The sequence below is a fragment of the Malaclemys terrapin genome, chromosome 25, assembly GCF_027887155.1.
Source record: "Malaclemys terrapin pileata isolate rMalTer1 chromosome 25, rMalTer1.hap1, whole genome shotgun sequence".
NCBI classification, from domain to species: domain Eukaryota; kingdom Metazoa; phylum Chordata; order Testudines; family Emydidae; genus Malaclemys; species Malaclemys terrapin.
In genome coordinates, this window is record NC_071529.1 from 13,546,868 (window position 1) to 13,564,689 (window position 17,822).

General features: G+C 51.1%; 1 protein-coding gene across 1 annotated transcript; it reads left to right on the forward strand.

The window, feature by feature from the left end:
- The first annotated feature begins 647 nt into the window (after nucleotides 1-647).
- LOC128829255 (retinol dehydrogenase 8-like) lies at nucleotides 648-17,114 on the forward strand. The gene is made up of 6 exons (XM_054014585.1): nucleotides 648-744; nucleotides 1,859-2,020; nucleotides 5,468-5,647; nucleotides 10,202-10,295; nucleotides 11,966-12,149; nucleotides 14,938-17,114. Exons 1-6 carry the CDS (start codon nucleotides 648-650, stop codon nucleotides 15,175-15,177), a joined length of 957 nt encoding a protein of 318 aa, XP_053870560.1. The 3' UTR covers nucleotides 15,178-17,114.
- The last annotated feature ends 708 nt before the right edge of the window (nucleotides 17,115-17,822 follow it).

Below are 17,822 nucleotides of genomic sequence, written 5' to 3' on the forward strand. Positions count from 1 at the left end.
AATCAGCCCCCTGCAGCATTTCAGGCTGGTTCATGGCAATGCAAAACCAAGGAGGTTTGCAATGGCCTGAAGAGGGCTCTTTGCACCCGCTTGGCACAGCTCGGCCAAGAACCTTCCAGGTATTTTATCCGGAAGAACAGAAATCCACCCTCCCATCCCACCAAAGCACCCTGCTCCCACCTCACACAGTGCTGCCATTGTGCTAACTAACTGCCCTGCCTCTGACCCAGACCGTGACCTTCCTACACAGTGCTCACTTGGACAAGGGCCCAAATGCAAGGCATGCTGGGTAAGAGGTTTTTGCCTGCCGCCTTAGTCCAAGTGGCGCTTTTTGTGCATCACGTGGGGTGGCAGCCAGACGAGATTAGCCAGGAATCATCGTGCAAATCCATCCTGAGATTAACAAGGCCCAGAAGATTACGGTCTTGGGCGCTGGCCAGTTAGGAGCCAGGCCATCCTTTATTAGGGGTGGAAGGAAGGTCGGAGCAGGATGTGAAGACAGATCTGGGAACTGCCAAGACCCCTTGAGAACTGACAGCAACACTCTGAGTTCTCCTTCGGCAGGAGGATTTTGAGGGACCCCTGCTGCGCCTACCCGGCTCATCCAGACCAGACCTCCCCGGTGCCCCGCTTTTCCTGGGAACGGCATGGCTCCCAAGACGGTGCTGATAACGGGCTGCTCCTCCGGCATTGGCTTGGCCTTGGCTGTGAAAATGGCCCGGGACAAACAGAAGCGGTTCAAAGGTGAGCGCTTCCCACATGTGCCCAGGGTGTTGGGCACACGGGCATGAATGCCCAGGTTGTCCCCGGACGGAGCTGGTACAGCTGGGATCATGGGAGACCCACGACTCCCCTGCAGCTGGGAGGGGCTGTGCCTTCCCACCCCCACGCCCAGAACGGCAGAGTCCATCTCCCTGCCCCTTGAGCACTGCAGCAGGATGGGGAAAGAAGAGCTGACCAGCTCCGTCGCCTGTCCTGGGGCCTGTCTGTGCCGGCATGCAGCCGGGCTGTGGGTGCATTTGGTACTCAGCCTATTGGACACAGCCGGGAAGGGGTGAGGAACTAGGAACATGTTGCAGGAGTGGCGGGGCACAGGAGAAGTCTTTAAATATGAGGTGGTAAAATAAATAGTTTGCTCCAAAGGGAAAGAAATGGAGAGGGTGATGGGTCCTTCCCCTGCCCCTTTGCTGTGGGGCAGGGGCCCCAGCTTGGAACGCAAGTGGGACAAGACAAGGGAGTGGGAGTAGCTGCCTTCCTCCTACCTGCTCCCCTCCCAGGATGGTTTGGGCACCTTAAATGTGATCCAGTGGCCAGGATCCCAGTAAGGAGAGGGGGAGAATCTGACCCAGTGGCCTGCATCTGAGTGAGCGTGACTGCCATCTTCCTTTAGGGCATGGGGGGGAGGCTAACCCCGACTAGCTGGTCCATCTCCCCAGGTCGATACAGGCCTGAAGGCCTTTTCAGGAGGGAATGGCTGCATGGCCTGCAGCAGCCTTGGGCAAGAATGTGCTTGGGGCAACGAGACACAAGCCAAGTCTGGAGTCCCCTCCCTCCATTTGGGCCCATGATGCCAGAACACCTACTAGGAGCCGCATGGCCCATGAGTCCCTGCATTGAGCTGAGGGTACCACACCTCCTCTGAACCCCCTGCAGCCTCTGGGGTGCATGGCCCTGGGATTTGCCTTCGCGGGTGCTCCCCAAGACCAACCCCTGCTGCAGTGAGAATAGCAGGAGAATCTCGTCGTGTATCGCGGCCCTCTCTACACCCGCCCTCCCCGCCCCCAGCCCTGCAGCATCACCGGGGTCTGTCCATCTTCAGCAAGCCCCAGTGCCTGCAGCCGGCTGCTCTGTGTTACAGTCATTGCCACCATGAGGAACCTGGGCAAGAGAGGGTGCCTGGAAGCGGCCGCCGGCGTCACCCTCAACAAGACCCTGGAGATCAGGCAGTTGGACGTGTGCGACGAGCGATCCATCATCAGCTGTATCAACAGCATCCCCAACCGGCACGTCGACATACTGAGTGAGGCCCCCTGCTTGCCTCTGCCCAAGCCCCTGCTGCTGCCCCCTGCATGGGGCTCCCACCACATTTCTTCCCCTTATCACCTGTGCTTATCTGCTCTTCCCATATATATCTGTGCTCCCCAATGCCCCTACAAGTCCTGACCTCCCCTACACAGATCTACCTAAAAAGGGGAACAAAGAGGACCTAGGGAATTACAGACCAGTCAGCCTAACTTCGATACCTGGAAAGATACTGGAACAAATTATTAAACAATCAATTTGGGAGCACCTAGAGCAGCGGTTTGTGGTCCACGGACCCCTGAGGGTGCGCAGACTATGTCTAAGATTTCCAGAAGGATCCACACCTCCATTTGAAATTGTTTAGGGATCCACAAATGAAAAAAGGTTGATAACCCCTGCCTAGAGCAGTGCTTCTCAAACTATTGTACTGGTGACCCCTTTCACATAGCAAACCTCTAAGTGTGACCCCCCTTATAAATTAAAAACACTTGTTTATATATTTAACACCATTATAAATGCTGGAGGCAAAGCGGGGTTTGGGGTGGAGGCTGACAGCTCACGACCCCCCATGTAATAATCTCATGACCCCCTGAGGGGTCCCAACCCCCAGTTTGAGAACCCCTGGCCTAGAGGTTAATAGGTTTATAAGCAATAGCCGGCATGGATTTGTCAAAAACAAATCGTGCCAAACCAACCCAATTTCCTTCTTTGACAGGGCTACTGACCTAGTGGATAGGGAAGAAGCAGTAAATGTGAAATATCTTGATTTTAGTCAGGCTTTTGACACAGTCCCACATGACAATCTCATACGCAAACTAGGGAAATGTGGTCTAGATGAAATTACTATAAGGTGCGTGCATAACTGATTAAAAGATCGTACTCAAAGAGTAGTTATCAGTGGTTTGCTGTGAAACTGGGAGGGTGTATCTAATGGGGTCTCGCATGGCCAGTCCTGGGTTTGTTACTATATTCAATATTTTCATTAATGACTTGGATAGTGGAGTGGGGAGTAGGCTTATAAAATTTGCAGACAACACCAAGCTGGAAGGTCTTGCTAGCACTTTGGAGGGCAGGATTAGAATTCAAAGTGACTTTGATAAATTGGAGAACTGGTCTGAAATCAATAAGATGAAATTCAATTAAAATAAGTGCAAAGTACTACACTGAGGAAGGTAAAATCAAATGCACAGCTACAAAATGGGGAATAACTGGCTAGGCGGTAGCTCTGCTGAAAGGCATCTGGGTTTCTAGTGGATCACAAATGGAACATGAGTCAACGGTGTGATGCAACTGTGAAAATGGCTAATATGATCCCATTAACAGGAGTGTCACATGTGAGACAGGGTAGATAATCATACCACTCTGCTCAGCACTGGTGAGGCCTCAGCATCAGTCCTGTGGCCAATTCTGGGCACCACGCTTCAGGAAATAAGCGGACAAATTGAAGAGAGTCCAGAGGAGAGCAACAACAATGTTCAGAGGCCTGTGACGAAAGGTTAAAAAACTGGGCATGTTTAGTCTAGAGAAAAGAACACCGAGGGGAGGACCTGAGAACAGTCTGCAAAGGGCTGTTAGAAAGGTGGGGATCAATTGTTTTCCGTGTCCACTGAAGGTGGGACAAGAAGTAATGAGCTTAACCTGCAGCAAAGAGGATTTAGGGGAAAATTTCTAACCATAAGGGTAGTTATGCTGTGGAACAGGCGTCCAAGGGAGGTTGAGGAACCCCCATTATTGGAGGTTTTTAAGAACAGTTTGGAGAAACGCCTGTCAGGGATGGTGTAGGTTCACTTGGTCACTGTCTCGGCACAGGGGGCTGGACTTCATGACTGCCTTTCCAGCCCTACATGTCTGTGATTTATAAGCTTCCCCTTTGCATATTCATTCTCCCTCTCACCCTTATATGCCATCCCCTGTATATATGTGTGTGTCCTCTTCTGGGCCCCTGGACTTCTCTGCATGTCCTTTTCTCCCCTATAGATGTCTGCTGTCCCCATGCACATCTCTTCTTTCCCTGTGCCCTATGCATGTCTGCCCTCCCCACTTCCGCTGCGCATCGTACAGGACCGTGACCTTTAACTCCGCTGAGGGGGAAAGATGCTTTAGCAGCGCTCTCAGCCCTCGAACTGGGTCAGAGGCTGCTGGCAGTTTGGCTGGCACTGAGTCACGTCTTTAATCACAGGAGCCCTTGACCCATTTGCTGCTCCCGGCTTGCACAGATCACACCAAGGCTGATCTGTGAAAGTTATGTAGGTCAGCGACCCACGTGCCCGGGCTCCCTCTCTTGGGATTACGGAGCAATGTGGAGCCGCTGCCCAGTTGCAGCCTCTTGGACGGCTCTTGTGCTGCCCAGCCAGGGTTGAGGCTCACGCCTTCAGCAGGGCGAGGGAGTGGAGACACAGCAGGAGTCAGGGTCTAATGTGGAAGCAGTGGCAGCTCATCTCAGTCACACCCACCTGGCCCATTAACTACAATGCCACTGGCCCAGTCAGAGCTGGACTGGGAGCCAGATTGGGCCAGGTTCACACAGGGATTCTCCAGCCCGAGGAGCAGGCCTGGTTGTACACTCCAGATTGTGCTGCTTGCTAGACCCCTGGGGAAGCTAGTCTGCAATCATTCAGCACTGGGAAGGCAGGCATGTTAAAAGCCTGTAGCCCGTCCAGACTCACAAACAGAAAGATCTCTAGGGATGCAACCAGAATGTTGCTAACTAAGGAAGGGGCCCAGGTTACCTGCCTGGCCTTGAGGGAGGGCCAGCTGGGGTCAAATTTGAGTGAGTGGCACTGCGTCCTGGCTCGCTGGGTCGTAAAGCCACTCTCTTAAATTTGGCCAGGACGGCCCTCCATCGTCTGGTCAGTGGCCATAGGAGTGGAGGCCTGACGCCCCTTCCTTGCTGCACCCCTACCCCAAGGGGCTTGGCAGTTGTTATGCGGGCCTGTAACCAGAGACTCACACCAACAGAGTGTCCAGCTCTCGCAATCAGGAGTCTTACCACGTGTTTTCTTAAAGCCCCATCTCCTGGATTCACAGGATTAGATGAGCATCTCGGCTTTCAAAGTAAGGTCCCAGCCCTTGTGGCCACTGAGCACAGCATGAACCCGAAAGGCTCAAAAACCCTGAAGAGGAAGAACCTAGAATTGATTTTTATTTTTTAAAATCCTCCTGATTTCGTGGGGCTTTATTTGTGATATTGTGCACTTGAGTTGGCAAAGCCGCACCAACGCGCCTGAAAGCAGGTGTCGGGCAATGAAATCCTAAGCTAAACCAAAAGAACCCACTGAAACTGAGATCAGAGCAGCCACACAGGGGTTCGCATCAGTGCAAACCTGTGTGCAGACATGGCCTGAGACTACACGTGGGCATCTAACGGTCAAGCCCGTGCAAACCAAGCTAACTCAATGCAAGAGGGCCCCATGGCGATGCTACCCTGCTTGTCCATATCTTGCAGTTAACAACGCCGGGGTGGGGATGATTGGACCCATCGAATGCCAGACCATCGAGGAGATGAAGGGTGTGATGGAGACCAACTTCTTTGGTGTGGTGAGGATGATCAAAGAGGTGCTGCCCGATATGAAGAGGAGGCGTAGCGGGCACATTGTGGTGATCAGCAGTGTCATGGGCCTGCAAGGTAGGTGAGGAATTTGCCCCCCCACCCCATGTGGCCCCATTGGCCTGACTGCAGCTGCCCCCTGCCCAAATACAGAAGTCAAACTACACCTATGTCTTCAGCTCTAATGGTAGCAAGTTTATGGTTTTAGTAGTGGAGTTCCCAGTTCAATTCCTGGTGTGTCATCCAAGATGGCAGCGACCACATAAGAATGCCAGTTTCTGTGTCTGTCTATCACTAAAAAGGACCTGATTTTTCCAGTTGTACTGTGGAGTTTTAATCTTCTATTTGATACATTACAGTTGTAAAGCGTTAATGTTGTTAAAGTTTTTGGAGCAGAGATCCAGTCTCCCTGCACTCATGCCTCCTATTTCACCACAGTGTGAGACTCACGAGCCTAAGTGTCACTTATGAGTTAGATTTGTGCTATTTCATGTTTTTTCTCAAAGCCCCAACTCCTTAAGTCAGGTGATTAGGTGAAAAATCTCATGGACTGTGCTAGGTGCTGTACAAATACAGAGCAGAAAGTCAGTCCCTGCCCAAGGAACTTACCATTTAAATTACTCACTTTTAAGAGTCTCGTCTGCCCCAAACTAGCGTTAAATTAATCCACCGCATTAGGTGGTAGAACCACAAAAAGGGATTTTTCTGAGAAGGCTGAGGGCTTGATGATCATGGGGTGGAAAGAAGTTTCTGTAGGTGACAGGCTCAGTTCCAGTTGTGTTGATCATTTAATACTGCTGAGATTTCAGTGTAGCGTTAACACAGGACAGGTGGCCTAGCCTCTTGGACAGGCATCTTTCTGGTTATTATTTAAATCAACATAAATACAGCCATCGAATCAATCATTTTCAGGGTGGGGAATGGGTAGACCTGACATGGGAGGCTGGACGGATCAGGGATCCAAGCCCTTTGTTAGTGACTGGCTCCTCGTAAACAAGGAAGGGTGGAAGGAGGAATTCTGGGGAGGGAAAGGCCCATTGAGAGAGGCTACATTAAATGGGAAGGTCAGTCTGTAGGTTGGGATCATCTCCCGCTTGTCCCCCCACCAGAAGATGAAAGGTGTTTGGAACCTGGTGCCAAACAGACAGCAAGCTCTTTGGTGGGGAGGGGGGGCCCACTCACGCCTCCGGAGCAAGAGCACCTGACGGCAGGGTCCCACGCAGGGACGTCACAGATGGTATTTGCTGCTACAGTCGGAACTCCTGGCCTGTCACCCAGCAACACCAGCACACCTGCGGGAGCCAGGGCTCAGCTGCGTGACATCAAAGGGATGAGAGGCGCAGCCTCCCCTCAGCCTGTGGTTTGTGAGGATTTGACTAACTCTCTCCGCTCCGAGGGGGCAGGCCAGGGGGAAAAGATTTTATCGTCACACTCTCCGTCACCTAGCGCTGAGGCCGGCAGGCTAACATGGCCCCTTTACCCAGAGCAGAGGTCACAAGAAGGCAACTATTGGCAAGCCCCGAGAGCAGGCCAAAAGTCAGGCCCCTACACATCTCAGGCCAGAGCCTCAGTTGGTGTACATGGGTACCAACAATGACACTGATTTGCACCAGCTGGGGACCTGGCTGCTTTAGCTTGTAGAGAAAGTGGATTTTGTTTACGTGATAGTAACAGGGACAGCCGCCTCCTGAGTGCCCCCTCAAGACCTGGGGGGGGTCTCTGTTGCACTCTGCCTCAGTTTCCCCTCCTGGAGTCCTCCATAACTCCCAAAAGGCATCTCGCTGTTCCATACTCTCTCTCCTCAGGGTCTGCTTTTATTGGCAAAAAGCTCAAAATAAACACACGCAAAATAGCTCCCCCCCACCAGACTTATAAGTTGAATGCGGCCCCTACTCCCTGAGGTACTGTCTCAAAACTCCTCTGGTGTTTCGGGGTGCCTGCTGCAGGAGCCTTTGTCATTCTCTGAAACCTCTCTACAGCTTCCTCTGCCTTTGGCTTCAAGGCCCAAGCTCCTTTCTCCCCCCCCCCCCCCGGGTCTCAGAGAGGAGCCACCTGCTCACTGCTGCTCTGCTACAGCTTCCTTCCTGTCGCTTCTCCCTCTCTGGCTCTCTATACAGACCAGCTGCCTCGCTCAGGCCCCGTCAGGAGGCTGTTTGTGAGGCACAGGTGGGCTGGACCTGGTTCCATTTACAGGGCCCAGTCCACCTGTGACTCTGATCTACAGCAGCCGCCACTGACCTGGCGGATAAGCACAGGGCTGGGAATCAGGGCTCCTCCTGGATTCTGTTCCTAGGCCTGCGACCGAGCTGCTGGGTGACCTTGGGCCAGTCACGGCGTCGCTCTGTGCCTCAGTTTCCCCTCCCATCTTTTGTCTGTCTTTCGTATGCAAGCTTTTTGGAGCAGGGACTATCTCTTACTAGGTGTATGTGCACGACGGAGCCTTGATCTCAGTCACGGTGTCTACACATCCCTGGAACACCAATAAATTCATAACAGTGAAAAGGTAGGTACCTGGGCGATTTCAAGGCTATAGGCGTTGCTGTCCTATATCAGACTCTAGGCCCAAATAGCCCAGTCGCACGTCCCCACCAATGATCAGTGACAGCTGCTTCAGGCAAAGGGTGCAAAATCCCCCAATGATGGACAGGTCTGGAATAAGACCAGAGCATAGCGATGGGGCACAGCTGTTTATACAGAGGGATGCAGGCAGCATCTCGGCCTAGAGCAGGGAAACCCCACTCAGTACCACTGTCATGTGACTGGAGCCAGTATCCACTGACTCCAGTATCCCCTGTTACAGACCACCTGAGACTTTCCATGCTCCCGTTGCCATGGCAAGTCCATTTCTGCTTTAATTTGCAGCTTTCCATGTGTTACGTGCTCCGCTGAGTTAGCTGATTGCGGGGTTGTCTTGTTTTGGTTGGGTTTTTTTTTTTTTTTTCAGCTGTGGTGAGGCACTTTGTGGGTTTACAGTAAAGTCTGGGGGATAAAAATAACCATCCCGTATGAAGTACAAGTGTCAGGAAGCACTTCCTTATCGGCCTGATGCAAATCTAATTACAGAGGAGAATTATGCAGAGTCCACATGTGTTAGCCTGCCTTTGACCTCTCTCTTCTTGGGACTTTACACACTGAATAAAGTCCAGTAAGGGCTTCTACTGGCTACACAAAAAGCTACACGCCCAAAAAAGACTCCTGACCAGCAGTGCCAATTCAGACATTTCTTGGGGGGGAAGGGGGCAGAATTCTGGTCTACCGGCTGGGACCCTGTTCCAGTCCCCGCTCATCCCTTCCTACTTCTGCCTTAAGGGACATGGGTCTCTCTCAGTCAGGGAGTCTCCCCTCTCTCTGACCCACCCAGTGCATGAGCCGGTGCTGCCAGCAGTCGCATTCTCAGCAGACTTCCCTGCACCCCGCGGTACAGGGACAGGCTCCCTATGTTCCAGGTCACTGCATCATTTGACCCATCCCTCACTCTGTGTTGTGACCACGCAGCCAGCGCGACGATCCGGACTGCTCCAGCAGCAGCCAGACTGATTTAGTACAGGGCCACTGCTTAAAAGTGGTCAGGTTGTGGCCCTCCCCCGGCTCCATGGCCTATGGAACTTTGAGCAAGTGCAAAAGCCTGGGGGGGGGGTGGTTTCCTGCCCCCCACCCCACCCCACTCCCCAGTTACCTCCTGCACCACTGATCCTGACCTCTTGATTGGTAACATTGTAATGAAATTGCTGGTATGCAGGTGTCACCACTATTCCCAGATGGAGGGATTCAGATCTGTTTGCTGTGTGCCATAGGTCCCATACTGCCAGGAGGTAAGGGAGAGTGCCCATTAGCTCAGATGATGGGGAACTAAGCTTTTTGGAACAGGATGGCGTCAGTTCTGGCCCCGTTGCTGTGACGTTCTGACTGGCCACGCTGTGCAGGGTAGTGACCGATGTGTGGAGGCTCAGCATAAGAACGGAGACAGATCAGGGAACTGTCACAATATTTTAGCTGAGGCTTTCTCAGCGTTGGGTCAGATTTATCCCTCTTTCACAGGCTGGGAAGCTGGGGCACAGAGCTGCCGAGCGTCTCATTCCCAGGGCTGCATTGTAATTCAGGAGCAGAACCCAGGTTTCCCTAGTCCCAGTCCCGTGCTCCAACCACCAGACCACATGAGCCCCAGCACTTGGCTCCACGGACCCGAGTTGCAAGGGAATGAAAACGTCGGTGCTTGTCAGAGCAGGCTAATCAGGGCATTGCAGGCTGGTAATTAGCTGTTCTCAAGCTGCCCCTGAGGAGCTGAGAGAGCTGTATCTGCGCCACACTCCATCTGGGTCTAACTCACCAATCAACAAGCCTGCACTGTGCTGGGCATTCAGTCCGATCCCTGGCGGTCTGCAATTCAAAGCCACTACCCTGCTTTGCATGACTGGTCAATGGGTCATCCCAGACGGCTTCCCATTAATAGCTACCCCGGTGTAGCTACTATTACCTGGTGTACACTGTATCCCTCCAACCCCTGCCCACAACCAGCTACTCACCACATCAGATCCAACTTGCAAGATACTCCTCTGTGGGTTCACGTAACTGACACACACCCGCTATGGTTCAGCTCTGTTCTCACGCCTCTCATCACTCTCTTGTTTCCAGGCATTATGTTCAATGACATCTACACAGCCTCCAAGTTTGCCGTGGAAGGATTCTGCGAAAGCCTCGTCATACAGGCGCTGAAGTTCAACATCTTGTGAGTTACGGGAATCAGCTTTATGATGTTCCAGACACAGCCGGGGCTCCAAATTAACTGTGCTGGTTTGTTCTCTGTTCTGAGGGTCTTAGCTTAAAACACCACACAGGTGTGGGGGGACATCCCTGGGGTGCAGGTGGCGCGGGCTCTACAGGAACAGACAGCTAGGATTAGCCTTCATAATCATTAATACCTTTAAACAGGAAACAGACCCTGGAATATCCCCTGGGAATACAGCCCTGGGACTAACCGGAGACAACACAGTACCACTTTCAAATAGGAAACAGATCCCCTTAGGGGAATACACCCTTAGCATTCATTTGGCAAGCAACAGGGCTCCCGTGCACAGGTCTAAGGTCCTGTCTTGTGGGACATTCTTGATGAGTGCTCACAACTTGCAGCCAGCCTGCAGCTGCCACCCCCCTTTGCTCCGTACTGTGGGTATGAAATAATGACATTTTCATGCTAGCAGAAAGCTAGGCGAGGCAGCTGCCATCCAGCCAGAACCAAGCCCCATGAATGCGCGTTGGCCTATTCATTATTTTATCTTAAATCTACAAGTGCTTGAGATATTCTGAGTCCCCCACGGCTCAGTGTGTGAAATAACCCCTGGGCAACCTTGCTGCCCAAACTTCCGTGTAGGCTTTTCTCACGGGAGTATACTGAGGCCTTTGTTCTGGGCTTGTGCTGAGATTCCTTGTCTGCGCAGATCAGGTTGGCTAGGGTGAGTTTTCCTCGGGGGTGACTGCTGCTTGGCCCTTAAAATACTGGCCAGTCCCCAGGGAGGTGTCATTTGGGAGCTAGCTAATTTCCAGAGTTCATCAGAGGCCACTACAGGGCATGCTGGGTTTGGATTCTTAGGAGAAGCAAATCCCAACCCCCCTGCCTTAGCCTAGTCTCCGTCCTAGTATGATCTGCCTCTGGCCTGTCTGGCAGGCTGGGAGTCACCAAGGGAAGGCAAGAGGAAGAGACAGGGCAGCAGAGTTGCCTGGGAGTGAGAGGCTGACCCCTCTAGTGCCTCATGCAGAGGTGAGGGGTAGCTTGGGGCATGGGAAGGAACTTGTGCTCAGCTGGTGGGAGCTGGTGAGGCTATTCTAGCCCTACCATTGCTCCTGGCAGAGCTCCTGTAATATGACCTGAGGGAGCAGAGAACCGGTGAGACATGAGCCCCAGAAAGCACTAGTGGGATCGGTCTGGGTTCTAAAGGCCGAGAGCGTGGCCAGCTTTCCTGTAACTAGTTCTGCAGTGAAGTTGCCCAGGAGACTGTGTCGTGGCGATCGTCCTGGCCTGTTTTGATGTCCTAACATCCGGTCAGTGAAAGACGAGATGTCACGAGGCAACATCGCTGAGGGAAGGAGCAACATCAGCGAATGAAGATGGGACGTCGCCACATAGGGATGTGTTGCTCCCCTTCGTTAACACAGCATCACTGGGCACTGTCACGGTACCATGCCGATGCGGCATCATGATGTCAGAGGGTGTGGTTACCTAAGAGACATTAACACAGGCTGGTCTGGCCTCCAGGGATGACATGGTAGGAGGTGCTGAGGCAGAATGATACCTTAAAGCTGGGAAATCAGACTAAAGAATCACAGTGTACTCTTCTGGTCTTAAAATCTCCAGACCCATTGCATGCTGAACAGGGCTGTTATCCTTGCCTGTGTTTCCAGCGTCAGCCTGATAGAGCCTGGCCCCGTGGTGACCGAGTTTGAGACGAAGGTCTATGAAGAGGCAGAGAATGCAGATTACTCCACGACAGACCCTGAGACGGCAGACATGTTCACTAACCTCTACCTGAAGAACTCCAAGGCGATTTTCTCCAGCCTTGGGCAGACTCCCAATGACATAGCAGAGGTAAAAGGACTCGCGGGTGTGCCCCCAAACACAGAGAGGAATGCCCTCTATCCTTGTTCATACATGCCCTATGCATCGCCCACACAGCAGCAGGCATAGAATAATAGAATCATAGCACATAGTGACTCATCCACTCCCAGTCTTTATTCAGGCCTAATTTGATGGTGCCCAGTTTGCAAATTAATTCCAGTTCTGCAGTTTCTCGTTGGAGTCTGTTTTTTAAGTTTTGTTGTTGAAGAATTGCCACTTTTAAGTCTGTTATTGAGTGTCCAGGGAGACTGAAGTGTTCTCCGACTGTTTTTTGAATGTTATAATTCTTGATGTCTGATTTGTGTCCATTTATTCTTTTGCGTAGAGACTGTCCGCTTTGGCCAATGTACATGGCAGAGAGGCATTGCTGGCACATGATGGCATACATCACATTGGTAGATGTGCAGGTGAAGGAGCCCCTGATGGTGTGGCTGATGTGATTAGGTCCTATGATGGTGTCCATTGAATAGATATGCAGACAGAGTTGGCAACGGGGATTGTTGCAGGGATAGGTTCCTGGGTTAGTGTTTTTGTTGTGTGGTGTGTGATTGCTGGTGAGTATTTGCTTCAGGTTGGGGGGCTGTCTGTAAGCAAGGACTGGCCTGTCTCCCAAGGTCTCTGAGAGTGAGGGATCATCCTTCAGGATAGGTTGTAGATCCTTGATGATGCGCTGGAGAGGTTTTAGTTGGGGGCTGAAGGTGATGGCTAGTGGCGTTCTGTTACTTTATTTGTTGGGCCTGTCCTGTAGTAGGTGACTTCTGGGTACCCTTCTGGCTCTGTCAATCTGTTTCTTCACTTCACCAGGTGGGTATTGTAGTTTTAAGAATGCTTGATAGAGATCCTGTAGGAGTTTGTCTCTGTCTGAGGGATCGGAGCAAATGCGGTTGTATTTTAGACCTTGGCTGTAGACAATGGATCGTGTGATGTGGTCTGGATGGAAGCTGGAGGCATGTAGGTAAGTATAGCAGTCAGTAGGTTTCCGGTATAGGGTGATGTTTATGTGACCATCACTTATTTGCACTGTAGTGTCCAGAAAGTGAATTTGGTGTTTGTTATTACTACTTCAAGCCAGGGTGTGCAGCAGCATCCCTAGTTCCAGCACCACTACTGGCAGGCAAATTATTGGTTCTGCCTTCCTCACGCTCACCTGCCATGAACATCTGGATTCTGCTGCCCAACAGCTGACAGGCACCAGTTGCTCTAGTTACTTCCTGTTTCTAAACCCAGTGACTGAAAGCTGCAAATCCACTCTTCTCCCCTCTAGGCCAAGCTTCCCCAGAACCTCCTCACCAATCCCATTTAGCCTCCATTTAGCACTGCCACTATCTGGCCTCCTTTCCTTTTACACAAAGAACGTCATGTCCCGTTAGCTCATATTTCCACCCTCTGTTTATATCTTCCAGCTCGTTTGCAAATTAATTAATCCCTCCCCCTCAACATTCACAAAATAATCCTCCCTAATCCCCACATTATCCTGCCCCAAAGCCTCTTAGCATCTCTAAGCCACCAGGAGCCTGTTTAGATTGGCTCCCCCTCTTCACTAATCCCAGCGGGGCCCGCCTGGGTTTGTTTGGAAGGCACAAAGGGGGTCTCTGATTCCCTGCTACCAACGTGCAAAGTCCAGTGGGTCTTCCTGGCCCTGGTCTGCACTTGGTCACATGGCCCTCCGTGGCATCACCATGGGAGTAAAGCAGATTTAGGTTAGATATTAGGAAAATCTTTCTAACTCTCAGGGTAGTTAAACTCTGGAATAGGCCTCCAAGGGAGGTTGTGGAATCCGTGCCACTGGAGGTTTTTAAGAACAAGTTAGGAAAATACTTGTTAGGGAGGGCCTAGATTTACTTGGTCCTGCCTCAGCACCGAGGGCTGGACCTGCTGGTCTCTTGAGGTCCCTTCTGGCCTGACATTTCTAGGGTTCTGTGTGACTCACCCCAGGCACAGCAGCGGTCCAGGGAGCTGGGGGTGGGGTGGGGTCAGTTGGGAAGGGATTTAGTCTCCACAAGATGAGATTCATCAGTTTGAGGAGCTGTGTTTTGGGGTGGAAGCCAGGATTTTTCCCCAGTAGGAACCCTGCCTGGGATGTCTCCCTTCGCCCACGCTCTTGCTCACTGGTGGATGTGTGTCAGGCACTGAGTTGATTCATGGTGCTGCCTCCTACCCCATGATTCACAAATCCTTAGACAACACTTCCTCCCCCGCCCTGTGGGGAGATGATGCATAGGAAACGGGGGGGTTCCCCCTGTCAGATGAGACCGCTGCTCCATCAAGTCAGGTACACTGTAAACATCTGCCACTTGTCTAGTGGTTAAAGTGTAGGAGTGGATGCTAGGACTCCTGGGTTCTATTCCCAGCTCTGACACTGACCCTCCGGTGACCTGGGGTGAGTCACTTCCCTTCCCCAAGCCTCAGTTTCCCCCCAGCACAAAGGGGATTGTAACATATTGGACCCGTTTGGGTATTGGACATAGAGGCAACTGACGAACCCAAGAGATTCAGTCAGAGACCTTTATTGTGTTTTCTCTGAGATCCCACCACCTGCGGCACAACCAGAGTCCCAGGGGGGCATCGCTCACTTAAAAGCACAGCCCGCTGCAGGGCTATGGGTGCTGACCTACCTCCCAGGGCACGGTGAGGCTGATGTTCACAGGGAGCTCTGGGATGGAGCTGCAAAGCATGATGCTGGTAAAGTATTATGTTGCTCCCGGCTTAGCTAAGGGCATCACAGAGCTCATGTGGGGCTGTCTCGGTTCCCTTGCAGCACACGCTGAGGGTGATCAGCGCCGCCAAGCCGCCCTTCCGCCACCAGACCAACCCCGTCTACACGCCCATGACGGCCCTGAAACACGCCGACCCCACTGGAGCCCTGATGACCGACACCTTCTACAAGATGGTCTTCAAGTATGACACGCTCATGCACATCAGCCTGAAGGCCATCAAGGTGATCCGATGGCAGGCCCGGAAGATGAGGCAGGGGGTGAAGATGCTTGGCTTCAGATAGGCCATGGGAACCAGGGTGGAGGGGTGAAGATTGGGCTCAGGTGCAGTAGGGCTGGAAAAAGGCTGGAGATACTCCATGAACAATGGGTTCAGTGGACATGTGCCCACTGAACCAGACACTAACCCAATATGGCTTCATTTTATAGGGTGTCCTTTGCACAAGCTGTACCCAAAAGAGCAGGGAGAAGGAGAAATGAAGAGGCATGGGCTATTGGCGGGGGGAAGAGGTTGTAGCTGACAGCTAGCGGCAGCCAGGGGAGAAGGCTTTTGATGCAACAGGGATGAGCTTCTGTGGGAGGGACAGCTGCTAGGAAAACAGAGGAGGGAGGGGAGCAAAGAAGGGGCAGGGTCTCGATTCTCCTCTCAGAATCGATTTACACCACAGCCCACTGAGCTAATAGGACCCACTCCTGAAGGTACATTTGCAATCAGAATCAGTCAGCAAGGCAGGGCCGGGAGATGGCCTTTGCTTGCTTGTTACCAGCCTAGGCTGGATTTGAACCTGTGATCTAGAGGCACAAGATTTTCCTTCTCCAACTAAGGGCCCTGGGAACAGACTCATACTCCCCCAAGTAATTTTAAATAGCAGCAAACAGTAAAAGGGGCTGCTGCTTTAAAGGCAGGAGGGAAGTGCTTTTATTCTTGCAGCTGGGTGTGATATAAAGCCAAGAGCAGCCATGCAAGCTAGAGTCCTACTTGCCCACATCCAGTCCCCACCCCACTGCTGTCCTCCAGCCAGTCCATGAGCACCAACCGATGTGTCAAACTGAGAGCATGGCACTCAGTCATAATACGTGGCTTTTTGGGGCAGGTGCATAAGTGGAAGATGCATTGATGGTTAAAAGAATCATAGGGAACTTGAGTGAACGATGCCCAATACCTGTGTAGCTGTAGGATTGCAGAAGTCCTTGCTCCGTCTCCCATCTCCAGCTTGATCTAAGTTACATGAACTTCCAGAGCCGCCTTTCAGGAAAACTTAACGAGACTTGGTGTCACCTCTTTGGAAGCCTTCCAGAAGGACTCCTCCAGTATGCATAAGAATATAAGAATGGCCAGATTGGGTCAGACCAAAGGTCCATCTAGCTCAGTGTCCTGTCTTCCAACAGTGGCCAATGTCAGGTGCCCCAGAGGGAATGAACAGAACAGGGAATCATCAAGTGATCCATCCCCTGTCACCCATTCCCAGCTTCTGGCAAACAGAGGCTAAGGACACCATCCCTATCCATCTTGGCTAATAGCCATTGATGGACCTATCCTCCATGAACTTAACAAGTTCTTTTTTGAACCTAGTTGTAGTCTTGGCCTTCACAACATCCTCTGGCAAGGAGTTCTACAGGTTGACTGTGCATTGTGTGAAAAAAACACTTCCTTTTGTTTGTTTTAAACCTGATGCCTCAATTAGTGGTTCATGCTCATTAGTGGAGCAAACTCATGGCCCTGTAACAAAACCCATTGAAGTCAATGAGAGTCTTTCCCTTTACTTCAATGGTTTATTTTAATGCCAGGTCTGGGCATATCCTCTCTTGAAACACAAGAGACCTGCCCACAGATGGTTATTATTTGGTGTGGCTGGTTGCAATCCCTTTCTACCCTAAAGAAAGTCTCCTTCCTGAAGGTGACCATGTCACTTGTAATCTCAAAAGTGCAAGCACAATTGAGCTCTGAGTCCATGACATTCAGTGGCACATCCAAGTGTGAAACGTTGCAGTTGGGGAGATGCCATGCAAGGGATGCTGTGTCTGAGTATATATCATTCTTCCCCCTTGCACATTTCGTGTTGTTTGGCATGCTACCCACGATGGAAGAGAAGAGCCCACAAAGTGAAGGATGAACTATGGAATAAAACGCCTTCAGTTTTTACATCTTGTGTGGAAAAGTTTAGAGTGGAAGATGTAATTATCATGTATACATGTCTGGATACATCTGGATGATGGGTCTCTGTTTGCACACCAGATATCTTGGTTATGAAAGATAGATAGATAGATAGATAGATAGATAGATAGATAGATAGATAGATAGATAGATAGATAGATAGATAGTGGGGTGTGTATGGGGATAGATAGATAGATAGATAGATAGATAGATAGATAGATAGATAGATAGATAGATAGATAGTGGGGTGTGTATGGGGATAGATAGATAGATAGTGGACTGTGTACGGAGATAGATAGATAGATCATGAAAGAGTAAAGAGAGACCATGAGATACTGTGCTTGGAACTATGGAACTGACTGTTCTGACTCTGTGGAGGACATAATCACTACTGAGAGAATCTTTCCCAGGGGGAAGGCTGTTCTTGTGACTAAGGCACCAGACTAGTTCTCAAAAGATGGGGGTTCACTTCCCAGCTCTGGTACTGACTCCCTGTGTTATCTAGGGCAAGTCACTTAATCTCTTTATGCTTCAGTTTTCCCCTCTGTAAAATGGGTATAAATTCTTTCATTTTTTTGTCTTGTCTATTTAGATTGCAAGCTCTTGGGTGCAGGGACTGTCTCCTACTATGTTAACGGGGGTTTTAGGAAATACTGGAATATAAAATATTCATTATACCGATTCCAAATCTTTAGAGGTTCCGATATTTATCTAAATCTTGTTCAAATGTATCCAAGGAGATAGAATTCCAAACAGAAATATCCTCAAACAGTT

Excerpts from the sequence above, each read along its gene's own strand:
- LOC128829255 (XM_054014585.1), top strand. The coding sequence starts at position 648 with ATGGCTCCCAAGACGGTGCTGATAACGGGCTGCTCCTCCGGCATTGGC. Across the intron at positions 2,021-5,467 it reads CCGGCACGTCGACATACTGA|TTAACAACGCCGGGGTGGGG; the intron begins GTGAGGCCCCCT and ends CATATCTTGCAG. Across the intron at positions 10,296-11,965 it reads GCGCTGAAGTTCAACATCTT|CGTCAGCCTGATAGAGCCTG; the intron begins GTGAGTTACGGG and ends CTGTGTTTCCAG.